Genomic DNA, 12330 nt, shown 5'->3' on the forward strand with positions numbered 1-12330 from the left:
TACAAAAAATGTACCCCCCCCCCCCCACACACACACACACACACAATTCAAAAGAGAAAATGTGATCAGGTGATTAGAGACAAAAAGCATGCCCAAAACACAAGTACAGCATTGTACATGATGTTCTTTGTAAAGACATAGGCATAAACACGTTACTTTTATTTTGGTCAAATATAGATGTAATGGTCATTTCCCTCACATAACTTAGTTTCAAGACACTAGAGGGATTAAAGACACATCATCAGGGTTACAAATATGTTTTTTTAATAAAAATGACATGAAGGATTAACATTTGTGCAAGACTACAGCAGTTTTCACAGAGACTTCATAACAAATAATCCTGTCCAAACCACAATGGTGGTCATCAAAATTTCATTGAAAGATCACAAGGCTCACAGTACATCTATCCAGACCATGTTCAAATGAAGAATAATGCTACACCTTACAATTATCCCTTGGTTACTAGTTATTCTGTACAACACTACAAACTTGTCATGGGCAAGGTGAAGTTCTATTCTCATTATAACCCACAAGACAATTTCATAGAAAGATCACAACATCAGGGTACATCTATCCAGAGCATGTTCAAAGGAAATACCATGCTACGTCTTCCAATTCTCCTTTGGTTACCGATTATTCTGTACAACGCCACTAACTTGTCATGAACAAGATTAAGTTCTATTCTCGTTATAACCCACATGAAGAGATTGGCCCGCACACGAAATATGAACATACACATCTGATCAACAGGTAGTTATGACAATATTATGCATTCCTTTTACTAAGGTCCTGGTCTTGTAACACATTGTATTACACTTTCTTGGAACATTTTGTAAGTTGGCTTGGGGGCATTCTAACATTTCTCTTCCACTAAATCAATGTCTTTGAACAAGGTTCTGGTGGATAATGTCATTTCTTTAGGTAATATCAATGAATAGCAAATGAGCAGCCAATTGCTTTTTCACACCGATGAATTTAAATACAGCCATGAGTACTCACTTCACGTCCTCGTTTCATGCCTTAATTTACAAAACCATTAAGTACTCTGTTTCTATTATTGACCTCTTGACTATTGGTAAAAAACATAAAATACAATGGAAATACAAGAACCTTTCTGCACAGAAACAAACAACCCTTTACAGCCTGCCATTAATTCAGAATGTACACATACACAAATTCATAGCTTAAAAGACATTTCCAAGACCATCAAAAAGATTTATAAAATACATGGCGATGATCTTCTTTCACTATGTACATACCATGTAAGATTTTAAAATTGGAAATGCACGAAAAAGGCAATAATAAGGGGGGGGGGGGGGGGTTGGAACCGATGTCCAGCACTACTCACTGAAAGAACAGTGCTACTGTACAGTTGCTAATAAAACCGATTACATACAAGCAATACAAGTATTCAAGGGCTGAAGAAGGTACTGCTTGCTTGACCAAAGATTCTTTTGCCCAGTAATGCTGTGACATGATTATTCACTTGGAAAAGGAAAACAAAACAAAACAAAAGAAAAAGAAAAAGAAAAGAAAAATTAATCAAAATAAACAAAATAAACAAAATCTGCAAAACCTGCATAGCAGATGGTATCATTACAACACTAGTCAAGTCCACTCTCATGGGAGTCATTCATTGTTGCTCTTCTTCCTTTTTTTTTGCCAGCAGTCATTCTGGAGGCACATTACAGGAATTGCAGATATTTAGAATTAGTGATAAACCTCTTTTGAGCACTTCAGATGTGTAACCGAGGGCTCAAAAATGAGCCCAGTATGAAGGACCCGTTTTGGTTTGACAGAAAAAAGACATAGTAAGCATTACACACATGGAATATGTTGGGCTTTACAACACCAAGATTTCAGTTCACTGTCTGACAATATGCTAATTCAGAACAAACAGCTCCTTAAGATTCCCAGTCATCCAGTACTGTTGTCCTCATCAGTGCTTCAGTAACGCGGTATGGATCACAGTTTGAGGACGGCCTTCGGTCCTCCATGTAGCCCTTACCATCAATGCCACACTGACGTGGAATCCTGATGCTGGCACCCCGGTTGGCTACTCCGGAAGAGAAGTCATCAATGCTGGATGTTTCGTGCTTCCCTGTCAGTCTGCGAGCATTGTCCAGGCCATTCTTGGGGTCATAGGCACGGATATGCTCATCATGCCTCTTGCTCAGCTTTTCAATGGCAGCTCGCATGTGACTGTGGGGGTAAGCAGTATTGATTACACTATGATAAAAGCAGTATTAAAGTTATGCTTTCTTTTTACTTTTTCATCCCCAAGAGACTTCATATTCATGTTACATGGAACTTCAATCCCTCTCAAAACTTCAGAAAATTTTTGACTAAGTACTGTATACTTTTGGGCACAAAGTTTTTTATGAGGTGCCAAGTGTCGCATGGCCTATTTCGTTACGAAATCAGTCATTTCGTCAATGTAATGTTAACATTTTGTAACATTACATTGACGAAATGACTGATTTCGTAACGAAACAGGCCATGCGATACTTGGTGCCCCATAAAAAAACTAGTCTTTGTCAAAGGTTTAAACCATGGTTAATATTGTACCACCTTGGTGAATTCGGGCCAAAGACGTGGAATCCAGCCCCCCCTCCAATTTTAGCATAACCAAAAATGTCCAGCCTGATTACGTTTATAGGTAAGCCAATACTGTTGTATTTATCCAGGGCTGCACACTAACCCATTTTTTTTTGGTTCTTTTTTTTAATGGTCTGACCGGTCTGTCAGGCCAGAAGGTGGCCACTTTCTCCATGTTTTACTGGTCCATTCCTGAAAAAGTTACTGGTCCAACAGCGATTTTTACTGGTCAGGGACTGTCGGACCAGTGCCAGTGTGCAGCTTTGACTTATCTCTGTTGCTTTTACAAGGGTAAAAAAAAATTTGCTTACTTGATTCCTCCATCCTCCCGCATGGCCAAAGTGCTGAAGTTACAATGTGCACCAGCTCCATTCCAGTCACCCTCCATTGGCTTGGGGTCTAAGGTAGCGATGACACCAAAGTCCTCACAGACACGATGTAGAATGAAGCGGGACACCCACAAGTGGTCTCCCATCTCGATGCCCTCACATGGTCCCACCTATTAAAGAAAACAAAAGATTATAAACACAATTGTGCCCTTCTACAGGTGTGTAGAGTAGATTAGAAAGAGTAGATACACTTCAGCAAAGTATGAACTTTGACTCTTGTATAAGGAGAACTAATACCAATAACTTTGGTCTAGATATGACCATTATACACCATAAAAAATATTAATGATAGCCCTCACCATACACCATCTATGTGGCTCACACAAGATAATCACCAAAAAATGAAGGTCTACAAAAGATCTGTAGAGAAATGTGGCTAGTAGAGTGCAGACAGAATAAGCAAGGGTACTATCGCCAGAAGTTACAGGAGGCTTGATTTTTCAAAGACACATTGCCATACCTACTTTGAATAAAATCTGTGCATTGTGGCCAGTATTGTGCACATAAATTGTGATATGGCAGCGGCATCAAAGTAATGCTGCTGAATTGAAAGAGTCCTCTAGTATTGTACCAAATGATAACCGAGATGTGTTATACAGTGGACTCCCGTTATATAACTACCTCCTCAGGACCAGCAGCTTTCTTTCGCTATATCGAAATTTCGTTATATCAAACAAATAAGCAATAAAAATATATAGAGCTGATAATGTTGCGGCCTGAATTTTTACTTCGTTATAACCGTGTTCATTATAACAGGAGTGCACTGTACACACATCTCGGTCTACAAGCAATACTTCCAAGGTCAGGGAGGCTCTAGTATTTATTTCCTTGTCAAGACACCAAAGAGTACATTTGTTCATTTTCATCCTTTCTTCCAGTTGCCTCCTAAAAAAACCCATCGAGATTCAACAATTCTACAATAAATTTTAATTTTTCATTAAAACTTGGGCTGTATTGACCATAGGTATGGGCTACAGCATTGCATTAATAAGTTTTCAATATTGCTACTGAAGAAAATGAGGTTAAAGCCAACAAATGTTGCCATGACACACATCAGGTGGATACAGGTCTTATTTTAACTAAGAGTAACACCAACATTTCGAGTCTAGAGAGCTGAAATATACTACAGTGAAGCCTGTTATAACAAGGAACTGTTTTAATGAGGTGATTGCATCGGTCCCATTTTCCTTTGCATGTAAACCTACGGCAGATTTAAGTGGTTACAACAAGCTCTGTTATAATTCTCAAGGACATTTTGTTGCATGTTGCAATCAACACAGTGCATGTTCAAATTTCTGCACATACCTGGTATTCCCACTGGGCAGGCATGACCTCTGCATTGGTTCCTGCAATCTTGATTCCAGCATAAAGGCAGGAACGGTAATGAGCCTCCACAATGTCTCTTCCGTAGACTTTGTTGGCTCCCACACCACAGTAGTATGGTCCTATAGCCCATGAAAGAAAAATGAAAATAAACAAAATTGTGTCACATACAGAGCATCAAAATCATTTTTTTTCCTACAAACTAATTAAGGAAAGTATTACCATATGCCTTATTAGGTATCTATGAATGAAGCTAAAAAGTACATCAAACTTTTACCCCCGCCAAGGCAAAAGGACTTAAAAGTTGGAAACAGATGAGCCAAAGTAATCACATTTGGAAACAAATTGGCAAAACTGGTCAAAATCAAAGATTTTGTAATACTTTCAAGTTTTATCTTGTGTTGGGTTTCTTCTTCCACCTGCCAAAACTTCGGGACAAAGTAACTTTTTATTTATTAATTTTTTTTTCCTTTTTTTTTTTTTTTTTTTTTTTGGGGGGGGGGGGGGTCCAAAACATTGGAATGGTCTGTGATGGTCGCTGTTAAAGGAGACTTCTGGATGATTGAAATATTATAAATTGGTTAAAATGGGTACAGAGTTTCAGAGTTTATAGCAACTGCAATACTGAATAGGAATGTTTTCCAAATTCATAGAAAATCACAATGAAGAGGACGATGACATAGCAGCTTCATTAGAAGGCATGATTTGATGCTAAAGGAGGCAGAACAAAAGACATGAATAAATTCTGCACAGGTCAATTTGTTAAGTGGTACAGTAATTGAATTACATTGCTAGATTATTGGACTATGTGAGCCTCCCTACAATATGTTATCATCCTTGTTGAATACTGTACACTCCGCCTAATAATTTGCGAGGTTTTTATTTTTTTCGAGTCGGGTGCTGTTCCCGAAATCAAAGAAACGAGAAAATATTGACTCTGATCCCGATGTGAATGTGACGTATGGATGTACACTTCCCCTTTCAGTACAGGATTCCACGACCTCGAGTTTAACCACTCGCGAAATCGTTGGGAATTCCGATTAGCGAAAATTTAGACTCACAAAATATATGGCATATACAGTATTATGTTTTTGGGTTTTTTCCGAGTATTGGTCTATCTGCTCAAAGACCACAATAAATTTTCACAAATCTAAAACATGGCACTATCCATTTATGTTCTTCATGAGAAATTATAAAAGTTGTCAGAAATTCCCCTTCGACCAAAGAAGAAAACTCACATAATTCTCAATAGATTGTGAGAGTGTGCATGTGCATGGCTATGCTGTAGCAACAACTGGTGCATTGTGAATTGCCAAAAGTAATTAATATCAATGTATGTGAAGGCAGGTGATTGGACCTGATACAAACCATTAAAACATTATAGACAAATAAGCTATCTGAATTACTTTACAGGGGAATATCACTAAGAAATACAAGATTGGATACGAGAACCACTTTTAACAAGCACTGTTCCGAACTGACTTTCATGTGATAACCCAAGGAGGTTTGAGAAATGGAGTAACAACAGTCTCAATTCCTTTGATCCCATGTTTCATGCCGCCACTCAGAAATATTTGAAGTATGTGCTAAACTGGAGCTGCCTCACAGATAGGAAGACAATCAATTCATGTGGCATTGCATCATGACTTGTCACTCTCAAAGGAAGATATGTCTATATGATGGTAATTGCTTTTCGCCGTCCCTTCTCAGAAAACAGGCGGCACATCAATAGTACAGGCACGACGGGGATGTGTGAATAAAAATTGTACAAAAATTGATGAAATAAAATTAAATTACTCGTTTCCATGACTTTACACTAATCTAACATATAAACAAATAAAGAGCTATACTAGATAATTATACCATATCAGTGCCATTTGTCGGAAGCGATCGGAAAGATAAAATCGGCTTTGTAGTGAGAGTACAGTGTCAAATATTTTCACGACATGCAGCTCAGGTTTACATTTTTGCACATAATCTTGGACAAGATTTACTTTTGTTTCATTTGCTTACTCATTAAGAGAACATTCATTCTATTTGAAAATGAACAAGCAGGATATAGATGATATAATGTTAGAGTTTAAAAATGAATCTTCAGATTGCTCAAAAAGACGACGGCATGGAACCCTGACCATCAAAGGCACAAGTGCACCTGTGGAATTCTTTTGTGCATCAATAGAAAAAAGGCAGCTGTTTGAATAATTACAGCTAGTTGGAACTCCATCTCTTAAAGGGAACGCAAACCTAAAGAGCAATGTGGATTGAGTGAAAGCAGCAACATTAGTAGAACACATCAGTGAAAGTTTGAGGATAATTGGACAATCGATGCAAAAGTTATGAATTTTCAAAGTTTTGGTGTTGGAACCGCTGGATGAGGAGACTACTAGAGGTTATGACATATGAGTGGACAACAATACAAAGACAATATAAAGAAAATTCAACAAAAATCCACTTTTCTAGCATAATGAAAGTGCACTTGACTAACTGCATTCAGAAAGCAGGGGGAATAATTGCTTCCCTTAACATATGTCAGTATCAAGTTGATGGAATTTGTAATCTTCATGAAAAATGATTTTTGGTGGAATTTTCTTTATATTTTCCTTATATTGTTGTCCACTCATACGTCATAACCTCTAGTAGTCTCCTCGTCCAGCAGTTCCAACACCAAAACTTTAAAAATTCGTAACTTTTGCATCGACTGTCCGATTTTCTTCAAACTTTCACTGATGTGTTCTACTAATGTTGCTGCTTTCACTCAATCCACATTGCTCTTTGGGTTTGCGTCCCTTTAAACCTCCTTGGTTAACCTATGGGAATTTAGCAGCAACCCAAGTCATGAACCCTGTCAAAACCAGCAAAATTACTGTTGAATAAAAATCTTAGTGGGGCAAGTCCAAGATAATACACACGTTACGTATGGGACATTCAGAGACTTTTATGACCTGAAAAATAGTGTTAATGGCCTTTGATCATATTGAACTTTATCATGGTGATTGATATCCAGAAGTATAATCACATAAAAAATTGAGAAAAATGACCTTGACAATTATATTCTAGAAGAGAAAATACGTGCCGTTACGTATGGGACCAGAAAAATTTTGTTTTTTTGAACATTTTTTTCAACCTCAAAACTCTCTGAAAGTATTTCATTCCACAACTTGTAACTCACTGTGATGAAAGTCACAACACTCAAGATTATCACAGGTAAGTTTCATGTCATTAGGTAAAAAGCTCTAATTACAGGTTCTAATTAAAGACAGACATGACATGTTACGTATGGGACACTTAAGGCCACCGCACACTACACGATCCGACTGGTCTTAAAGTCTTAAGCCAAGCTGGGTCTTAAGACCAGTCGTACGACCGGACACCGCACACTATACGACCCGACGGTAAAGCGCGCGCAGTGCGCACTGCGTGCGTTTGCATTTTGCTGCATTGTGAATGGTTGAAAGCTCACGACTGGTCGTAGAGATTCAACATGTCAAATCTCTATGACTGGCGCTAAGACCCAGTCGTACGACTAGAAAATGGCAAGACTGTGACGTCACATTTCTAGTCTTAAGGTCTTAAGACCGGTGAATCGGGGCAAAATCGTGTAGTGTGCGGCGGGCTTTACGTATGGGACACTTTGTCCCCCATAGTGTGTGGAGAACCATGTTTATGGGTATTTTGCATAATTATTGAAGTAAAATCAGTTGGAACTACTCAAATACTGATCCAGATTGTCAAGGAAACAATATTCCCAAAATATTCATCATCATAGTCATATTCAATCATATTTTTATATTTTTATGACCAACCCGAGTATGCATGCCCTTTGTCCCCCATGCGTTTAGCGTGTGGAGAACCATGTTTATGGGTATTTTGCAAAATTATTTTGCAAAATACCCATAAACAAATTTTTGCATAATCATTGAGGTGGAATCAGTTGAAATTACTCAAATACTGATCCAGATTGTCAAGGGAACAATATCCCCAAAATATCTACCATCATGATCATATTCAATCATATTCTATATTTTTTAATGACCAACCTGAGTATGTACAGTGTATATCAGGATAGTTACTACTAAAAAATTGAATAGTTTAAAGTGTTCACTTCCATTGATAAAGGGCAGTTTGCCATTTAGTTTCAATAAAAAACAACTTGACACAAGAAATGTTAATTTTGTTATAGATAAGCAATACCTGCTGCGTGAATTCCAGTAATCATGTATGATGTCTGTCTAGCAGTCAGGTCATTGATTTGAATCACACCTCAGTATGTATACCCATGAATTTTGTTGTGGCTACTACTGAAAACTGAATAAGGACAATTTGTGTATCACTTGCAATAAAAAAAAAAAAAAATCATTTTACTTTATTTTTTTTTTGATATCACAACCGTTCCAAATTGGATATCCATCAAATTAACTTTGAATTCCTCTAGTCTTAGAATTGTATGCTCTTTAGTAATTCATATTATTGGTTTCCAGTCATCTCATAAAATGTTGGAAACTGAATCCCCATTTCTACAAAAACTATACCATCCCTTTAATGCTGATTTTCATGGTGTATTTTGCCATCTTCCCCTCCCCCTTTCTGAAAATTGTTCAGTCAAGTACATGTATTGTTCTCAAGTGTCTATAACTCAAAAAGTAGCTACAAAGTTGGGATGCTTTCTTCAGGATGATTGACCATTTGTGTACTGAGAGACCTTCCCAGCTAGCTACATGCATTCACATGCAATATATGAGGATGTCCCATACGTAATGCATTTGTCCCATACGTAACATTATTTCAATGCCTAATAAAAAATATTTCTTTTACCGTTTTTTTCTTTTTTCTATGGTATTTAATTTCTCTAAACAATAAATTAGAACTTTCCAAAAGGGCATTCAAATAACCTTAGCAATTTCAGAAAAAACCTTACAAAATGACCTCATTTTGTTATGTATGGGACATCTCATGATACGACACGAGCTAATTTGCATAATCATTTGCATAATCCCTAAATTTTCATACCAAGTTAAACTATTTGATGAACTTCTTACGTCCACATATTCATCAAATATCATTTGCTTTCCTTTCAATAAATATGAATTTTTATAAATGTCCCATACGTAACGCTGTTTTACATTTATGCAAATGAAGCCCTTGAAATTTGCATAAATTTACATATCATTTTTTCCTCCATGGAAATCAAAACTTCAACTCATAAGCTTCAAAATGATACCAAATATGTCAATATTGAGCAAAGATGAAATTTTGCCTTCTGAGGGGACCTTATCTTGGACTTGACCAGTGACCAATGTGGCACTCAAGAACATGTGCATGCCCCAGGCCTGGTTAATATATAAACATAATAAATAAAGGCTTGTTGGTCTTACCCTGGGGACCAGGATATCCTCCTTTCGGCCAGCCGAAGGGGTGTCCATCTGATCCAAGGAGGGTATACTCCTGTTCAATTCCAAACCATGGCCTTGTGGCTTCAGCACGCTTCATGACTTCTGCACAACTTTTCCTGAAGTTGGTTTCTATATATGCAATGATCATAGGAGAAAATAACTTATGGTGACAAGGTAAAACTGGTGACATTTTTCTTTTTGTTTCATTTTTCATGATGCATGAGAATTCTTTGTTGACATTAACCAGGACTTTTCAGCACTCCCCACAAAGACAGGGAGCAAAATGTAAGTTATTCAATTTTTGTGTGTGTGTGTGTGTGACTAGGGAAAATAAAGTCACAGAAGCACTTGATAAAAACAAGCAAAATCTTGATACAATTTCAGGCAGAGCAATAATATTACTAATCTTGCTCTTCAAACACTAACTTTTCCAATCATATTTTGCTTTAAATGGAAATACAAATCATTACAGTCAATCTCATATATAGTATATGCCTACTTCAACATTATAATGTACAGTATAAGGTATCTTTACAAAAGAAAAGGTATGTGTTTACCTGCAGCCCTCCAATCATATTTGTACACCTCACACATGAGGAGTTTGTTGTCTCCTTTCCTAAACGGGTCTGCAAACAGACGGCATGGCTTGAGAAACATGTCACTATTGGATCCCTCGGCCTGACCAGTACTTGATCCATCGAAGTTCCACACTGGACAATCTTAATGTGGAAACAAAAATAAAAAAAAAAAGTTGATATTATAAGGTTTGCATCAAATTTTGAATTCTCAACACAGCCTACATGTACCAACAGACACTACTGGCATGGAAATAAATGCTTCGATTTGCTTTGAGTTTTCTCCATAATTAACTAACAAGTAACAATTCAAATATTTGAAATAAGCAAAAATTGAAGTTTCTTCTGCTGAAACACACAATGTTGTATGCTGTTCTGTTGAAGACAATGTATGATCTCAAAAACCTTGAACTGGACTAAATCAGTCTTTCATTCTTTGAAAAAGATGAACCACTCATAGCTATCTAGAACTAGTAGAATGTACAAATTCAAGTTTAGCATCAATCAGCTAACCTACCACATCTAAAACACAATACAGTGCACTCCCGTTATAACGAACACGGTTATAACGAAATTCCAGTTATAACGAAGTAAAAATTTGGGCTGTGATGTCATCCACTCTATGTATTTCTATTGTTTATTTGTTCGGTTATAACAAAATTCCGATATAACGAAAGAAAACTGCCGGTCCCGAGGACTTCGTTGTAACAGGAGTCCATGTATCAGATTTCAACGAGATGAAACCATCACCTGCACCAAAGAACAATTCTGATCTAGTCAGAGGCTTACTTCCTATTTTACACTGTGCTTACTGTATGACACTGCTAAGAATCGATTATATGAGCAAGCACACACCGTACATGTGGACATTTACCATCTGGTTTCTCTGGCACAAAATCCATAGTCTTTGTCTTTGCTCTGACATTCTCTCCAGTCCCATCAATCCAGATGTACATGACCTGACATTTGCCCTTTGTGTCTAGGTCACGATACCTGTCAATGACAGTTTTGTTTGTGGCTGCCGAGTAATCCGCCATGTTGAGTCACTTTGCTACCTGCAAATGATGATGAATATTGTAGGATTAGCTGAAATGCTGCAAGACAAAACATAGTATAATAAATAACATAACAAATCCCACAAGCAGGATAATTGAAAGTATCAACACTTCCTGATGACTAAAAACTTGGTTTAACAAATTTACTTGGGTTTAGTAAAGTAGATATAAACCTACTAAGTAAATTATTTCTTGTGATTTTGGTGCAATTTGGTTGTGTAATTTGAGATAGCTAGCTGCCATAACACTATAATCTGACCACACACTGTCCAAAATTTGAACCACAAAACACAACCCCAAACATAGCTCAATCACTTCTGAAAGTCTCCGTACAAGCTGGAGGGAAAGGCAGAAAGCAGATCTGTTTCAAAGATACCATAAAAGAACTTGCTTGTGATCGCTATGAGATCACTACATACAGATCAACTGCAGCACTTGTTGCCTGTGCTGTGAAGTGTTATGTAGTCTCAGAGAGTGGATCATATCACCAGACGCTTAAATATACGAGGTTGCTGAAAAATGAGTGCGCGCCATAACTTGTTGGCGATCGGGGACATTGCGGCGCCCGTTCGTGTCCGAATTTTGGAGACTCTGCACTTGCATTCAGCCCCCGTACATTTATTCACTGCATCGGCAAGTACAGAGATTTTGTTTTTCTTAAATTTGTGTTTTTGAGGATACCCTCACACTCTCAGCTTGCGATAAGTGAAAAATCTCGCGACAGAATGGCGTAATCTTTCAATTTTTAGCGCTTTTTCGGCAACCCTAATTCTTTACACGGGACCTACGTTGTAACTCACGCGCACTTTGAAAAGTTGCGGCAATTCTGCATTTTTGATGGCAAAATTTGGGATTTTAGTCTATAGATGGATTTTTGGAGATGACTCGGGCACTTTCCTGTGGTGAATGAGCAGGGATCTCGCCAGCGTATATCACCCTTGTCGGCCCCGACAAGCGTGCAGTTTGAAGAAGCAATTGCCGACAAGGGTAAAACTTGCCG

The 12330-nt window shown here is 37.6% G+C and overlaps 1 protein-coding gene across 1 annotated transcript; it reads right to left on the reverse strand.

The window, feature by feature from the left end:
* Positions 1-241: 241 nt before the first annotated feature.
* Positions 242-11375, reverse strand: LOC139714963 (glutamine synthetase-like). The gene is made up of 6 exons (XM_071626612.1): positions 11150-11375; positions 10258-10419; positions 9683-9829; positions 4293-4432; positions 2910-3097; positions 242-2202 (listed from the first exon to the last, which is right to left on the reverse strand). The coding sequence occupies exons 1-6, from the start codon at positions 11310-11312 to the stop codon at positions 1905-1907; spliced, it is 1098 nt and encodes a 365-aa protein (XP_071482713.1). The 5' UTR covers positions 11313-11375; the 3' UTR covers positions 242-1904.
* Between the last annotated feature and the right edge of the window lie 955 nt (positions 11376-12330).

This window comes from Diadema antillarum, unplaced genomic scaffold (assembly GCF_040938485.1).
Source record: "Diadema antillarum isolate AM-2024a unplaced genomic scaffold, OU_Dant_1.0 seq00002571_RagTag, whole genome shotgun sequence".
Taxonomy (NCBI): domain Eukaryota; kingdom Metazoa; phylum Echinodermata; class Echinoidea; order Diadematoida; family Diadematidae; genus Diadema; species Diadema antillarum.

Excerpts from the sequence above, each read along its gene's own strand:
- LOC139714963 (XM_071626612.1), bottom strand. The coding sequence starts at position 11,312 with ATGGCGGATTACTCGGCAGCCACAAACAAAACTGTCATTGACAGGTAT. Across the intron at positions 10,420-11,149 it reads TGTGCCAGAGAAACCAGATG|ATTGTCCAGTGTGGAACTTC; the intron begins GTAAATGTCCAC and ends TTCCACATTAAG. Across the intron at positions 2,203-2,909 it reads CGGGAGGATGGAGGAATCAA|TCACATGCGAGCTGCCATTG; the intron begins GTAAGCAAATTT and ends TTACCCCCACAG.